General features: G+C 37.3%; 1 protein-coding gene across 1 annotated transcript in view; it reads left to right on the forward strand.

Moving 5' to 3' along the window:
• Nucleotides 1-16,884, forward strand: part of CERKL (CERK like autophagy regulator) — a 134,614-nt gene that overhangs the window by 114,358 nt on the left and 3,372 nt on the right. The window contains exons 6-12 of the mRNA XM_069577062.2: nucleotides 1,567-1,641; nucleotides 2,376-2,553; nucleotides 2,633-2,692; nucleotides 3,275-3,300; nucleotides 3,396-3,504; nucleotides 9,084-9,180; nucleotides 16,358-16,536. Coding sequence (XP_069433163.1) covers nucleotides 1,567-1,641; nucleotides 2,376-2,553; nucleotides 2,633-2,692; nucleotides 3,275-3,300; nucleotides 3,396-3,504; nucleotides 9,084-9,180; nucleotides 16,358-16,536 — 724 coding nt within the window. The remainder of the gene's footprint in view (nucleotides 1-1,566; nucleotides 1,642-2,375; nucleotides 2,554-2,632; nucleotides 2,693-3,274; nucleotides 3,301-3,395; nucleotides 3,505-9,083; nucleotides 9,181-16,357; nucleotides 16,537-16,884) is intronic.

A 16,884-nucleotide genomic window follows, 5' to 3' on the forward strand; every position in this document is an offset into this window, starting at 1 on the left:
ACTGTTTCCACTTTTTATTTGCCATGATATGGTGGGACCAGATGCCATGATCTTAATTTTTGGAAGTCTGAATTTTAAGTCAGCTTTTTCAATCTCTTTATCCTCATTAAGGGGCTCTTCCTTGTTGCTTACTGCCTTTGAGTGGTATCCTCTGTATATCTGAAGTTGTTGATGTTTTCCCCAGCAATCTTGATTCCAGCTTGTGATTCATCCAACCCAGCATTTTGCATGATGTACTGTGCATAGAAGTTAAATAAGCACGGTGACAATACACAGCCTTGGCGTACTCCTTTCCCAATTTTGAACCAGTTCATCATTCCATGTCTGGTTCTAACTGTGGCTTCTTGGCCTGCATACAGGTTTTTCAGGAGACAGATAAGGTGGTCTGGTATTCCCATCTCTTAAAGAATTTTCCACAGTTTATTGTGATCCATGCAGTCAAAGGCTTTAACATAGTCAATGAAGCAGAAGTAGGTGTTGTTTTTGGAATGCCCTTGTTTTTCTTGTGATCCAACGGATGTTGGCAATTTGATTTCTGGTTCCTCTGCCTTTTCTAAATCCAGCTGGAATTTCTCAGTTCATGGGGTTGAAGCCTGGGTTGAAGGATTTTGAGCATTGCTTTGCACAAAGAGCTTTAGAAAGAATTTAAAGCCTATCTTTTGTACTTTACAGTGATTTTATATTTTTTCTTAGTTATTATTTGGCTTTTTTTGTGTGTGTTTATGTGTTTGTCTCTGCTTTCCAGAGCCATCCTTCTACTGTTGGTGCCCTTTTTGGTAAAGAAGTTAGAAGCCTGTTTATTAAAGTTGAATGGGGCAGATTTTGATATAGCTAATGCTCTTGCAGGTAGAAAATATACATTCACAATGGAAGAAGCTGTGAGCAAGTAAATACTATAAATTGTTTTCTAATTTTTAAGTTATTTAAAGATTAATAATTCAGTAGCCATCAGTGTGCATCTATGATATTAACAAAAATTTACAAACTTCCATGTAATTTTTCATTTAAACATTACATAGAGACATCTCTATAAAGTAAGAGCAAATGGTTAGTTTAAAATGTTTGCAAGAAATAGATAATTTGGACAGACTGATAATTAGAAGTGAAATAGAATCTGTAATTAAAAAAAAAAAAAAACTTCCTATAAACAAAAGTCTGGGACCAGATGGCTTCACAGGCAAATTCTATCAGACATTCAAGGATAACTTACACCAATTCTTCTCAGACTCTTAAAAAAAATTGAAAAGGAAGGAACCCTCTTAAAGACATTCTATGAAGCCATCATCACCCTCATACCAAAACTAGACAATGACACTCCTTAAAAAAGATTCCAGGCCATTATCTTTGAATTTAGATGTAAAAATTCCCCACAAAATAGCAAATGGAGCTCAACAACACATAAAAAAGATCATATACCGCGTCCAAGTGGGATTCTTCCCAGGTTCACAAGGATGGTTCATCATACCAAACAAATCAGTGTAACATGCCACATCAAGTAAGACAAATAGAAAACCACACAGAATGTTTGCTGCGCTGATCATCCACGCTTTACATTTGGTTTGGCAGGATCTACTAATGTATTGGCGCATTCTCTCCATGGAGTTTCTCATGTGATAACTGCAACTTTGCACATTATAATGGGTAAGAATTCTTCCAAAGAAGTTCATGTTTTCTAAGGAAGGTTATTTTATTTCCTCCAGACTTGCCAAGACAGCTTCTTTCTCTCTCAAAGCAGAAAAATGTTTGAATAAAAACTGAAAGTGAGTTAGTCAAAGTTTCACTATTTTGATTGATTATTTTTCACAATACATGTGCTATAAAGAGTAGAAAATATAGTTTTACTATAATCTGGGTAGGAAAAAATACAATGATATTCAAGATCCCAGCTTTATAGCCAGGTCAAGAAAATCCATGCACAATATCAGGAACTGTTGTTTGACTATCAGAACTCTGGGACTGGTTATTAAAAGAAAAAAAAAAAAAGCACAAGAAAAAAATCTCCAGCCTGTGTCCTTCCACTAGACCTTTTATTATCTCTACTGATATAAAGCATATAAGCACTAGTATATGCAAATCTGTTAAATCTGAGTTTACTTTTCATATGTAGTTCAACTTTACTTCCTTAGCAATGTTTCATTTAAACTAGCAGTAAACTGCAAAATTTACTGCTTTCTTTTTCTTCGTTTAGGACCTGAAAAAGCTATAAATGGCAGTTGCAGCCATTGTAGGTAAAAAGAGTGGAAGAGAAAGCAGCATGTTTATTACAGTATAAAGTAGCCTGAGACTTTCTTCTTGCATGAGTAAATAAATATGCTCTTCTGTGTTTGCCATTTTGCCTGTATTTACTGACACTAATATCCGGCATAACATTCAAGGGCATATACAACCAGTCGATGTCTGTACCTTCAGCACCATGGGCAGATTTCTTCGCTTTGGCTTCTCGGCCATGTTTGGCTTTGGTGGAAGAGCTTTGGCTGTGGCAGAAAATCATCGATGGATGTCCCCTAACCAGCGGATGGATTTTGCTATCATGAAGGCACTGGCAAAACTAAAGTAAGTCTTTTTTTCTTAAACCTCAAATTTCATATCCCAGAGTCAAAGACTGCTAAAAACAGATTTCATTACGTTGTAGGCCAGAAGAATGTGAAATATCATTTTTACCATTTAACAGCTCTCAGGATTTAGAAGAAAGGTAAGTTAAAAGCTTCACTCAAAGTAATACCAGAATCTTTATCTATTTTTAAAGCATAAAATAATTTGATATAAACAGTATATTAGACGGGATATTTGGTTGTTATTCTATCATATTAGTGAAGAATATAGAATCATGGAGTGCTACAGATACTATTAGACCATGTAGCTTGGCATTTGCCTTCAGAAGCAACTGTTCACTCCATCCCTCCATCTACCCATCCATTTGTCCATCCATCTTCCCATTCAACAGCTATTTATTGATTATCTGATATATGCCAGACGCTTTGGACACAATGAGCCAATGAACAAGCAAACAAAATCCATAGTTTCTGCCCTCATGAGAATTTCTAGTGCAGCCTAAAAACATTTTTTGAAGTCACACAAAGGAAGTGCTATAGTCTTAAAAAAAAAAATCATTGTTACTGATAAATCAGTGAATCAAATAATGCAGTAATGGAATTGTTCACATATTTTTACGTCCTGTCTAATAGCTATAACGTTGAGTTCTACAACCATCTCATGTTTAATAGGTGCCATTTTTTGTGTGTGATGTGTTTTTGTCTCTTTTGTTTTCTTTTAGGAGGGCACAAGGATATCCCAAATCTGGTGAGTCTGAAATTACCTCCCTGAGAACTGAGCCAGGCTCTATTGACATTTTGCTGTGGTGAGGGAAAATAACTGATCCCTTCCATTCCCTTTAGATTGTAATGATCAGTGGCAGATGATCCAGGGTCAGTTCTTGAATGTCAGCATTATGGCAATTCCATGCCAGTGTGCAGTGGCACCTAGAGGCTTGGCACCTAATACCAGGTTAGTAAGCATTTTTATTGAATTGTTGATACTTTTCTATAAACTGCATTTATCTGTCAGAATAGTCAGCTAACTCTTGGCTAGCTAGAATATGATCAAGAGGAAGTCATCTTTGGCTGTACAGTATTAGAGATTCTAAGGCATTTGTCATCAGAGTAGGCTGAGAGCAACTGTTATACTGGAAAAATAATTACTCTGATGTTTTAATATCACTGAAGCTAAAATAATATTCTTTGGGTTACTGACATGATCTTATTGTGTTATGTATGCCCACTTTGCTCTTTTATTTGTGTTATTTACCAGTCCCTGAGAACATTATGTTTAATTCTGATACTTATTATGGCTGTCCCTGACTTTGAATTTTAGTGCCGATGTAAACATCCTAAGCAAGAATGGCATGTATGTGTGTATGTATGATACTTTGAGTCAAAGGAAATATTTTAGTTGTATTTAGTATGAATAGTGATGCATCTGAATATACTGCCCACATTTTCATGAGACATTTTATATATCATTTTATCCACAAGCGATAGTTATTCCATCTCTTGTACATCCTTTTCATGTAGTTGCCCATCATTGGTCTGAAAATATTTCTCTTACATTCCTGTAGAGCATAGAAGGGTGATGACTGTGGTGTAACATCATCACATCTAAATGTTTCCCTAAAGTGGAATAGAAGAATGACTTATGTACATACTTTGGCAATTCATAACATCATTTTATTTTTTTTATATTTTTATTTATTTTTATTTTTTTAATTTTAAAATCTTTAATTCTTACATGCGTTCCCAAACATGAACCCCCCTTCCACCTCCCTCCCCATAACATCTCTCTGGGTCATTCCCATGCACCAGCCCCAAGCATGCTGTATCCTGCGTCAGACATAGATTGGCGATTCGATTCTTACATGATAGTATACATGTTAGAGTGCCATTCTCCCAAATCATCCCACCCTCTCCCTCTCCCTCTGAGTCCAAAAGTCCGTTATACACATCTGTGTCTTTTTTCCTGTCTTGCATACAGGGTCGTCATTGCCATCTTTCTAAATTCCATATATATGTGTTAGTATACTGTATTGGTGTTTTTCTTTCTGGCTTACTTCACTCTGTATAATAGGCTCCAGTTTCATCCATCTCATCAGAACTGATTCAAATGAATTCTTTTTAACAGCTGAGTAATACTCCATTGTGTAAATGTACCACAGCTTTCTTATCCATTCATCTGCTGATGGACATCTAGGTTGTTTCCATGTCCTGGCTATTATAAACAGTGCTGCGATGAACATTGGGGTACATGTGTCTCTTTCAATTCTGGTTTCCTTGGTGTGTATGCCCAGCAGTGGGATTGCTGGGTCATAAGGTAGTTCTATTTGCAATTTTTTAAGGAATCTCCACACTGTTCTCCATAGTGGCTGTACTAGTTTGCATTCCCACCAACAGTGTAGGAGGGTTCCCTTTTCTCCACACCCTCTCCAGCATTTATTGCTTGCAGATTTTTGGATTGCAGCCATTCTGACTGGTGTGAAGTGGTACCTCATTGTGGTTTTGATTTGCATTTCTCTAATAATGAGTGATGTTGAGCATCTTTTCATGTGTTTGTTAGCCATCCGTATGTCTTCTTTGGAGAAATGTCTATTTAGTTCTTTGGCCCATTTTTTGATTGGGTCATTTATTTTTCTGGAATTGAGCTGCATAAGTTGCTTGTATATTTTTGAGATTAGTTGTTTGTCAGTTGCTTCATTTGCTATTATTTTCTCCCATTCAGAAGGCTGTCTTTTCACCTTGCTTATATTTTCCTTTGTTGTGCAGAAGCTTTTAATTTTAATTAGATCCCATTTGTTTATTTTTGCTTTTATTTCCAGAATTCTGGGAGGTGGATCATAGAGGATCCTGCTGTGATTTATGTCTGAGAGTGTTTTGCCTATGTTCTCCTCTAGGAGTTTTATAGTTTCTGGTCTTACATTTAGATCTTTAACCCATTTTGAGTTTATTTTTGTGTGCGGTGTTAGAAAGTGATCTAATTTCATTCTTTTACAAGTGGTTGACCAGTTTTCCCAGCACCACTTGTTAAAGAGATTGTCTTTACTCCATTGTATATTCTTGCCTCCTTTGTCAAAGATAAGGTGTCCATATGTGTGTGGTTTTATCTCTGGGCTTTCTATTTTGTTCCATTGGTCTATATGTCTGTCTTTGTGCCAGTACCATACTGTTTTGATGACTGTGGCTTTGTAGTAGAGCCTGAAGTCAGGCAAGTTGATTCCTCCAGTTCCATTCTTCTTTCTCAAGATTGCTTTGGCTATTCGAGGTTTTTTGTATTTCCATACAAATCTTGAAATTATTTGTTCTAGTTCTGTGAAAAATATGGCTGGTAGCTTGATAGGGATTGCATTAATTTGTAAATTGCTTTGGGTAGTATACTCATTTTCACTATATTGATTCTTCCAATCCATGAACATGGTATATTTCTCCATCTATTAGTGTCCTCTTTGATTTCTTTCATCAGTGTTTTATAGTTTTCTATATATAGGTCTTTAGTTTCTTTATGTAGATATATTCCTAAGTATTTTATTCTTTTCGTTGCAATGGTGAATGGAATTGTTTCCTTAATTTCTTTTTCTACTTTCTCATTATTCGTGTATAGGAATGCAAGGGATTTCTGTGTGTTGATTTTATATCCTGCAACTTTACTATATTCATTGATGAGCTCTAGTAATTTTCTGGTGGAGTCTTTAGGGTTTTCCATGTAGAGGATCATGTCATCTGAAAACAGTGAGAGTTTTACTTCTTCTTTTCCAATTTGGATTCCTTTTATTTCTTTTTCTGCTCTGATTGCTGTGGCCAAAACTTCCAGAACTATGTTGAATAGTAGCGGTGAAAGTGGGCACCCTTGTCTTGTTCCTGACTTTAGGGGAAATGCTTTCAATTTTTCACCATTGAGGATAATGTTTGCTGTGGGTTTGTCATATATAGCTTTTATTATGTTGAGGTATGTTCCTTCTATTCCTGCTTTCTGGAGAGTGTTTATCATAAATGGATGTTGAATTTTGTCAAAGGCCTTTTCTGCATCTATTGAGATAATCATATGGTTTTTATTTTTCAATTTGTTAATGTGGTGAATTACATTGATTGATTTGTGGATATTGAAGAATCCTTGTATCCCTGGGATAAAGCCCACTTGGTCATGGTGTATGATCTTTTTAATGTGTTGTTGGATTCTGATTGCTAGAATTTTGTTGAGGATTTTTGCATCTATGTTCATTAGTGATATTGGACTGTAGTTTTCTTTTTTTGTGACATCTTTGTCAGGTTTTGGTATTAGGGTGATGGTGGCCTCATAGAATGAGTTTGGAAGTTTACCTTCCTCTGCAATTTTCTGGAAGAGTTTGAGTAGGATAGGTGTTAGCTCTTCTCGAAATTTGTGGTAGAATTCAGCTGTGAAGCCGTCTGGACCTGGGCTTTTGTTTGCTGGAAGATTTCTGATTACAGTTTCAATTTCTGTGCTTGTGATGGGTCTGTTAAGATTTTCTATTTCTTCCTGGTTCAGTTTTGGAAAATTGTACTTTTCTAAGAATTTGTCCATTTCTTCCACGTTGTCCATTTTATTGGCATATAACTGCTGATAGTAGTCTCTTATGATCCTTTGTATTTCTGTGTCTGTTCATAACATCATTTTAATGATTAGTTTCAACTTCCCTGCAAAATATTTAACCTGGAGGATTAACAATTGGCAAAGGGATGATTTAGAATGTTTTCCTTGACTAATGATAGGAAGGTGAGAAACAGGGAAACATCTAAAGTTAGAAAAGACGAGAAACTACTTAAAAACCACATGTCAGGGCCCTCATTAATTATCTCTAGTGCTGAAGCTTGCCAGGAGTGTTTTGAAGCTTGTATGGTTTAGAAATCGCGCCTGATTGTTTCCTCCCCCTACCCTCAGAAACCTTAGATAGCTGACGCCTCCCTAAGGAAGCGTCCCACGAGAAGTGAGGTCCTGGCCAGCTGACCCAAGCTGTGCTCTCCAGGCCATGCCATGGTGCTGCTCTGACCCTGCCCCATCTCCACGGTCACGTCTGCTCAAGGACCTTTGGGGAGGTAGTCTTGCTCTCTGGGAAGGAGTAGGTTCATGCCTCCTTCCAGCTGCTCCAGATATTCTCCGGCTGGCCTGAAAGTCCATGGCCTACTCTCCAGGTTCAGTCAGCACTGAATGACTTTTTCAGAGAAGGGTGACTGGTTAGAGATGTCTTCTGTAGATTGTAGTCAAACATGCCATTTTTGCAAGGGCCTTTATGTAGGAGCTTTGGCTGACCAAGATACTCAGAGTTTATCTTCTGAATGATTCAGGGAAATTGCAAAGGAGTTTCAACTTTCAGCTTCATTTTTTCACAAGAAAGTATAGTTTACTTTAAGATACATCAGCACAAGTTGCTGATAGGAACTAATATTTTTGTATTCGAATTTTGCTAAGATTAAATGCATAATATATGGAAATATTGAGAAGGGTGCTAGGCACATAACATGTGTTTCCACTATTAATAAGTATTGAAAGGTAGACACATGAAAACTAAAGAATTAAAATCAAGAACACACAAAACACTCATGTTTTGGTATCACTGAATATTTATTTCCAGTTGGGAAGGGGTGACATGATGGGTAAAAGGAATGCCAAACCCTGAATGAAGGGCTCTGGTTCCAGTGATCATTTTTGTTTTTCTGTCTTTGAACCAATCATTTAAACTTGGGGACATCTTTTCATTCGACGTAAGTTGAGTGAATGACTGGATAATCTCCAGGGTCCTTTACAGCTCTAACCTGAGGTTCCGTAAGATTTAAAGAGCTCTTTTTTATGTCGTTGTTGTTATTCTTGGACTAACTTTATATTTGCACTGAAATTCGGCCTAGGAGTCATTTGCACATATTTCTGCAAACTGCCTTCTAAAGCTAGATGAGTCTGTGAGTGGCTTTTGGGCACTAAATCACACCTCTAAATTTGCAGCCTCTTATATTGAACCAAAGAGTTATGCAAGAGTAAAATGTGCAGTCATTTAACTGAACATGTAGCGTTTTGTTCACTCCAGTTCATCCATCCAAGGGCCGCTTTGATTTATCTGGTTTCCTGTCACTTAGACCTGCCCTTAAATAAATGTTTAAATCAAACGTTAGATTTTTAAAGCTGTTGAACTAGTTGTTACACCATTTGTACTGATTAACTATTTTACAACACATCTTTAAAAAACAAAACAAAACATGGTTTTACATTCACTCCCTAAGTAAGTACATTTCAAATTATGTCTTGATATGTGAATAGGATGCATGATGATTCAGTTTTTTTTAAAGCCCTTAGTGTCAGTGCTTGGTGAGAAGGAAGTCGGTTGTCTAATAAAACTAATCTGAAAGGCTGTTTCATTTTAAGGAGAATGCAGCAAAATATGGTTTAAGAATTTTCGGTAAATAGAATGCTGTTTATCTGACTTGCCTACAACTTCTAGTAAAGATTATTTGTTAGAAAGAATGATACAGAGTAATTTCTGATGTAATCTCTTAATAAACGTTTTGATGTCAAATACAAATATTTAATTTCAGATTAAATAATGGAAGCATGGCTCTCATAACTGCACGAAACACTTCACGACCGGAATTTATAAAACACCTGAAAAGATATGCGAGTATTAAAAACCAGGTACAGTAAAGCATTTGGATTACTTATGTGCAAAGCAATTAATCATGTGGAATGAGATGCTATCATAATTGACACCAAGTCCTGCCTTGTAAGAAGGCTTTATTTTCTTCTGAATACATTAATCTTTTTTTTTCTTTTTTCAGTTTGTGCTTTCTTCAGATTCTGAAAAGTATCCACCAGTATTAATGCAGATTGGCCTTTTCTGAGTTGTGGGTTGGTGGTTATATATATTTTATGTGTGTGTGTGTGCACAAAGAGAAAATAGAAAATGTAGTGTGAAACCCAAGTAAAATGGTAGGTGTTGCAAGAAGGCATCAGAGGGCAGACACACTGAAACCATACTCACAGAAATCTAGTCAATCTAATCACACTAGGACCACAGCCTCATCTAACGCAATGAAACTAAGCCATGCCCACGGGGCAACCCAAGACGGGCCGGTCATGGTGGTGACAGAATGTGGTCCACTGGAGAAGGGAATGGCAAACCACTTCAGTATTCTTGCCTTGAGAACCCCATGAACAGTATGAAAAGGCAAAATGATAGGATACTGAAAGAGGTACTCCCCAGGTGAGTAGGTGCCCAATATGCTACTGGAGGTCAGTGGAGAAATAACTCCAGAAAGAATGAAGGGATGGAGCCAAAGCAAAAACAATACCCAGCTGTGGATGTGACTAGTGCTAGAAGCAAGGTCTGATGCTGTAAAGAGCAATATTGCGTAGGAACCTGGAATGTCAAGTCTGTGAATCAAGGAAAATTGGAATTGGTCAAACAGAAGATGGCAAGAGTGAACGTCGACATTCTAGGAATCAGTGAACTAAAATGGACGGGAATGGGTGAATTTAACTCAGATGACCATTATATCTACTACTGCGGGCAGGAATCCCTCAGAAAATGGAGTAGCCATTATGGTCAACAAAAAAGTCCGAAATGCAGCACTTGGATGCAATCTCAAAAACGACAGAATGATCTCTGTTCATCTCCAAGGCAAACCGTTCAATATCACGGTAATCCAAGTCTATGACCCAACCAGTAACACTGAAGAAGCTGAAGTTGAAGTTGAATGCTTCTATGAAGACCTACAAGACCTTTTAGAACTAACACCCAAAAAAGATGTCCTTTTCATTATAGGGGACTGGAATGCAAAAGTAGGAAGTCAAGAAACACCTGGAGTAACAGGCAAATTTGGCCTTGGAATGTGGAATGAAGCAGGCAAAGACTAATAGAATTTTGCCAAGAGAACGCACTGGTCATAGCAAACACCGTCTTCCAACAACACAAGAGAAGACTCTACACATGGACATCACCAGATGGTCAACACCAAAATCAGATTGATTATATTCTTTGCAGCCAAAGATGGAGAAGCTCTATACAGTCAACAAAAACAAGACCAGGAGCTGACTGTGGCTCAGATCATGAACTCCTTATTACCAAATATAGACTTAAATTGAAGAAAGTGGGGAAAACTGCTAGACCATTCAGGTATGACTTAAATCAAATCCCTTATGATTATACAGTGGAAGTGAGAAATAGATTTAAGAGCCTAGATCTGATAGATAGAGTGCCTGATGAACTATGGAATGAGGTTTGTGACATTGTACAGGAGACAGGGATCAAGACCATCCCCATGGAAAAGAAATGCAAAAAAGCAAAATGGCTGTCTGGGGAGGCCTTACAAATAGCTGTGAAGAGAAGAGAGGTAAAAAGCAAAGGAGAAAAGGAAAGATATAGGCATCTAAATGCAGAGTTCCAAAGAATAGCAAGAAGAGATAAGAAAGGCTTCTTCAGCGATCAGTGCAAAGAAATAGAGGAAAACAACAGAATGGGAAAGACTAGAGACCTCTTCAAGAAAATTAGGGATACTAGGGAACATTTCATACAATGATGGGCTCAATAAAGGACAGAAATGGTATGGACCTAAAGAAGCAGAAGATATTAAGAAGAGATGGCAAGAATATACAGAAGAACTGTACAAAAAGGATCTTCACGACCCAGATAATCACGATGGTGTGATCACTCACCTAGAGCCAGACATCCTGGAATGTGAAGTCGAATGGGCCTTAGAAAGCATCACTACGAATAAAGCTAGTGGAGGTGATGGAATTCCAGTAGAGATATTTCAAATCCTGAAAGATGATGCTTCAAAGTACTGCACTGAATATGCCAGCACATTTGGAAAACTCAGCAGTGGCCACAGGACTGGAAAAGGTCAGTTTTCATTCCAATCCCAAAGAAAGGCAATGCCAAAGAATGCTCAAACTACCGCACAATTGCATTCATCTCACACGCTAGTAAAGTAATGCTCAAAATTATCTAAAGTAATGCTCAAAATGCTCAAAGCCAGGCTTCAGCAATACGTGAACCGTGAACTTCCTGATGTTCAAGCTGGTTTTAGAAAAGGCAGAGGAACCAGACATCAAATTGCCAACATCTGCTGGATCATGAGAAAAGCAAGAGAGTTCCAGAAACACATCTATTTCTGCTTTATTGACTATGCCAAAGCCTTTGACTGTGTGGATCACAATAAACTGTGGAAAATTCTGAGAGAGATGGGAATACCAGACTACCTAACCAGCCTCTTGAGAAATCTGTATGCAGGCCAGGAAGCAACAGTTAGAACTGACATGGAACAACAGACTGGATCCAAATAGGAAAAGGAGTACGTAAAGGCTGTATATTGTCACTCTGCTTATTTAACTTATATGCAGAGTACATCATGAGAAATACTGGACTGGAAGAAGCACAAGCTGGAATCAAGATTGCCGGGAGAAATATCAATAACCTCAGATATGCAGATGACACCACCCTTATGGCAGAAAGTGAAGAGGAACTAAAAAGCCTCTTGATGAAAGTGGAAAGAGGAGAGCGAAAAAGTTGGCTTAAAGCTCAACATTCAGAAAACGAAGACCATGGCATCCGGTCCCATCACTCCATGGGAAATAGATGGAGAAACAGTGGAAACGGTGTCAGGCTTTATTTTGGGGGGCTCCAAAATCACTGCAGATGTTAAATTCAGCCATGAAATTAAAAGACACTTACTCCTTGGAAGAAAAGTTGTGACCAACCTAGATAGCATATTCAAAAACAGAGACATTACTTTGCCGACTAAGGTCTGTCTAGTCAAGGCTATGGTTTTTCCACTAATCATGTATGGATGTGAGAGTTGGACTGTGAAGAAGGCTGAGCGCCAAATAATTGATGCTTTTGAACTGTGGTGTTGGAGAAGACTCTGAGAGTCCGTTGGACTGCAAGGAGATCCAACCAGTCCATTCTGAAGGAGATCAGCCCTGGGATTTCTTTGGAAGGAATGATGCTAAAGCTGAAACTCCAGTACTTTGGCCACCTCATGCGAAGAGTTGACTCCTTGGAAAAGACTCTGATGCTGGGAGGGATTGAGGGCAGGAGGAGAAGGGGATGATAGAGGATGAGATGGCTGGATGGCATCACTGACTCGATGGATGCGAGTCTGAGTGAACTCCAGGAGTTGGTGGTGGACAGGGAGGCCTGGTGTGCTACAATTCATGGGGTCACAAAGAGTTGGATACGACTGAGCGACTGAACTGAACTGAACTGAGTGTTATATTGAAATGTGGAGTAAATTAAGGATAAAATTATACTCAGCTGTTCTTCAGAATGAAGAGAAGTGAAACCTGAGATTTTTAATCTTCTTGATTGTATGACATCAGACTCCCTCTAAAGTTATGACCTTTGGATTTTCCTTTCATTTGTTCAAGATCTGCCTACTTACATTGATTGAAATAAATTTGCAGAAATATACTTTAGAATACACCACTTTTATATAGCTGTTATTCTAAACTTAGGTGTGTGTGGTATTTGTAGAGATAGGGAAAATTATTATATTTCCACTTAAGAGATTCATTTTAAAGAGAAGCAATAACTATTATAAGCCATATTCCTTTGGCAGGTACTTTGAGTCAGTTATTAGGAAACTGATCCATAAATATATGAATTTCTGAAATTATGAATCTTGAAGTACATAGTAGGCATGTAAAACCATACGGTCTCACACCTTCTTATAGGTATAAAATTGTGCCTGGCTGTAGTTGGGTGAGAACAGGTGGGAGGAGGAGAGTAAATTCAGCTGGTGACCAGCACTAAATCTTGCTTACATAGGTAGTCACTGCAAGGCTCCCATTTTTGCTTCTTTATAGTTTTAAACTTTCTCGGGCAGGCCTCAGGAAGTTTTGGTTCTCTTCTGCCTACCACATTATTTGATCAATGTTTGTTGAGCAACCAACTGAATGAAACGTTTAGGAAGTTATAACAACTAGATATAGTCCTATTTTCCTTAAATATAAATCTCTAAGGAGACAAAGTGGTCAAAAGCAGATATAATGTAGGTTGTGAGACTAACTAATAACTTTATGGATGTATTTTGGGAAATAGTGATTTGTTGATTTTTAAAGGAATGTATTCCTTTTCAAATGTTGCTAATTTTGTTTGCAACTTTATTATTTTTCTTAATACCAAAGCAATACATTTCCATTGCTTTTTTTCTAAATCAGAAAATAGAAGCAAAATAGCAATATAAAAAGCACTCAAAATTCTATATTCCAAGAGATAATGAATGTCATTACCTTGGTATAAACTTTTTCTATTAAATAATTCTGAGAATTTAAAGGAGTAATGACCTTAAGATACTTTCCTTGAGAAGCTGGTATTTCTTTAGGGATGCATGATTGCACAAACTACTTATGGAACTTCTCTTTTGGAATGGCTACTGGGCAAATGTCTTAGGTAATTTTTCTTTAATCCTTTTTTTCAATATTAAAGTAGCTTTCTTCTGACTTTAAAAGTAACAGATGCTTACTATAAAAATATGAACATAGTAGTAAATATAATTCTGTATCTATAGGAAAATAACTTTTTCAAAAGAAGACCATGTGATGCAAATATAACATTTTTTCTCATGTGCTTGACCAGTCATATCTTGCTTGTGATACAAGAAACTATTGCCTGTGTGTATGTTTCATTAGATTTAACTCGTTGGCTTAGCTCTTTCCAAAAATTCAAGTCCATGCTATTGTTCTGTAATGTTTTGCAAAGAAGTTCTAAAATGTCTTGTTTAATGATATATAGTAAGAATAATGTGATTGATTCTCAAGGTGACTGCTTTCATTTGTTAAAAAATTGTAGATGTACATATATACATATACATGTGTATATAGTCTCTTCATGCTGATATGTTCAAAAGTGTAAGTCTATATAAATTATGTAAGATTATAAAGACAAGATAAATATAAAATGGTATTATCTACTGTCTGGTAGCAGTTCTGGTATCCAGGAAGGGAAATGCAGCACTTCAGCCCAGAGAGAGCAACAGTCTAGGTCTCTGAACCATCTTCACCAGGTTGGACTGAATGTCCATGTATGCCAACAGTTATAGAACATATTGAAAACCGTTATTTGTAGGTGACACATCTTGCCTTTCTCATCTCTGGGTAAAATAGATAGAAGATAAAAATTACTCAAGTTCTTTCAGCTCCATCCTATAGCTGACCTTTCTCTGTTCATACAATTCTGCATTCACTTTGACCCTCATTTTTGGTAGCGAGTTTAAAACCCTTAAGAGCTGGTGCTTCCCCAGGGATTTGTTTGTAGCGTATCTTTTCATGATACCTTTTCCTGGGTGACCTCATTGCCTTCCGTTGCTTGAACCATTCTCTGAACTTTGCACACTACCAAGGGTTCTGTCCTCCCTTGTGATCTGCGGATCACCGTGTCTTTCTGTGTGCTGAGGTTATAGAGCTCCCAGGCATCTTGAACCGAGCACATCCACTGCTTACCTTATTGCCCTCTCCCTGATGGTGTTCCTACACAGGGCAACGGCACTACCCTCTGCCCATCCTGGAGTTACTCTGGACCCCTCTCCCTCATTTCTTACAACCAGTCCACCAATTAATCCCTTCTTGCTTACAATAGCCTCCTCCTGGTCTTTCTTTTCTCTAGTCTTATCTTCCACACTTCCTTCTAGACAGATTTTTCTAAAATACAGATATGATTTATCCCTTTTCTAATTCTTCAGTCTTATTGTCATCAAGATGACACTGAACGTTCTCATTGAAGAACACGTGGCCCCTTGTATTCTAGCCCTTCCCTGTGTCTCAGCCTCACCTATTGCCATCCTCCACCAGATTTCCCATGTTTTGGGCATTGTGTTAGTTTTCTAGGGCTGCCATTAACAGATACCACAGGGAGTATAGGTGTGGTTTCTCCCAAGGCCTGTCTCTGTGGACAATCACTGACTTTTCCCTCTTGTATATTCCTGCCTCCTTTGCCAAACATTAACTGTCTATAGGTGTGTGGGCTTACTTCTGGGTGCTCTATTCAGTTCCATTGATCTCTGTGTCTATTTTGGTGCCAATACCACCACACAGTTTTAATTCTTGTAGCTTTGTAGTATTGTCTGAAGTCTGGAGGGTTAGGCCTCCTGCTTTGTTGCTTTTCTTCAAGATTGCTTTGGCAATCCTGAGTCTTTGATGATTCCATATAAATTTTAGGATCATTTGTTCAAGTTCTGTGAAAAGTGTCGTGTGTAATTTGATAGGGATCACATTAAATTTATAGATTGCTTTGGGTAGTATGGCTAAGAAAGAATGAAATATGAAGCTGATGTCTCATATTCAAGAGTGGTCAGAAAGCAACCCTAATTATCTTGCAACTTGTGTCTATCTTTAAAGTGAGGGTGAGGCAGGCAAACACTGGCAAAAATAACACAGGATAGACTTACTTTCTCTTTTCATCTTCATAAGTTAAACTTTTCGTAATAAAATCCCAAATGTGAAACTTATTCTAGATTTTGTTTACATCAGCTAAACTAGCTGAAAATAATTAATTCAGTGGATTATATAAATCCTCTATAAAAATAGACTAGTATTAAATATTTACTCTTTAATTAGAAATTATTGTATACAGTTTCCTAGACATGTACTATTTGTAAGAAAATAATTTTGCCAGCTGCTAGATCTAAATGAACTTGCAAAGCTTCAGAAAAGGCTTCATCCAAAGCAACTGATACTGATAGGTTTCAAAGCTATAAAAACATCCGCATGAACACTGATGTTTAGTTTCAAGTGAGAGTGCAGTGAACTTTACTAATTTGCATTACAGTTAGGTATAAAGCAAGTACCAAGGTTATTTGCGTTAATTTTTTTTTAGTTCAATTTTCCATTTGTTGATACTTACACTGTTGAAGAAGTAAAAGTTTGCCCAAGGAGTAACAGCAGTGGACACACTCCAGAGGAAGATCATGGACCACGTGAAACTGCTTCAGGAAACTGTTTCCCTTGGAATGTAGATGGTGATTTAATGCAAGTTGCATCAGAGGTCCATGTTAGGTAAGTAATTATTCACCACCTTATATGTCTGTCAGACATGGAACTGATAGTTAGAAGAAGGAAGTTTCCATTTATACCATTGAAGCAGGCAGCTGGCTAGATAGTAAATCAGGAACACATAAAAAGACACATGTACAATTTTAATAAAAAGTATAACTTTTTATTTATTCACCAGTTGTTATGTACAACCATTTTCTTTGGTTATGAGTCTCTATGTTGGTGTTCCAAATTACCATTCTTCATAAACTATACAGATAATGTATGTCTGAAAATTCCACTTTGAATTTTTAAAAATAGATTAAGATCTTATACCTGATGAAGTCACTTGAATAGCAGATGGTTACAATT

This window comes from Ovis canadensis, chromosome 2 (assembly GCF_042477335.2).
Source record: "Ovis canadensis isolate MfBH-ARS-UI-01 breed Bighorn chromosome 2, ARS-UI_OviCan_v2, whole genome shotgun sequence".
Classification (NCBI taxonomy): Eukaryota; Metazoa; Chordata; class Mammalia; order Artiodactyla; family Bovidae; genus Ovis; species Ovis canadensis.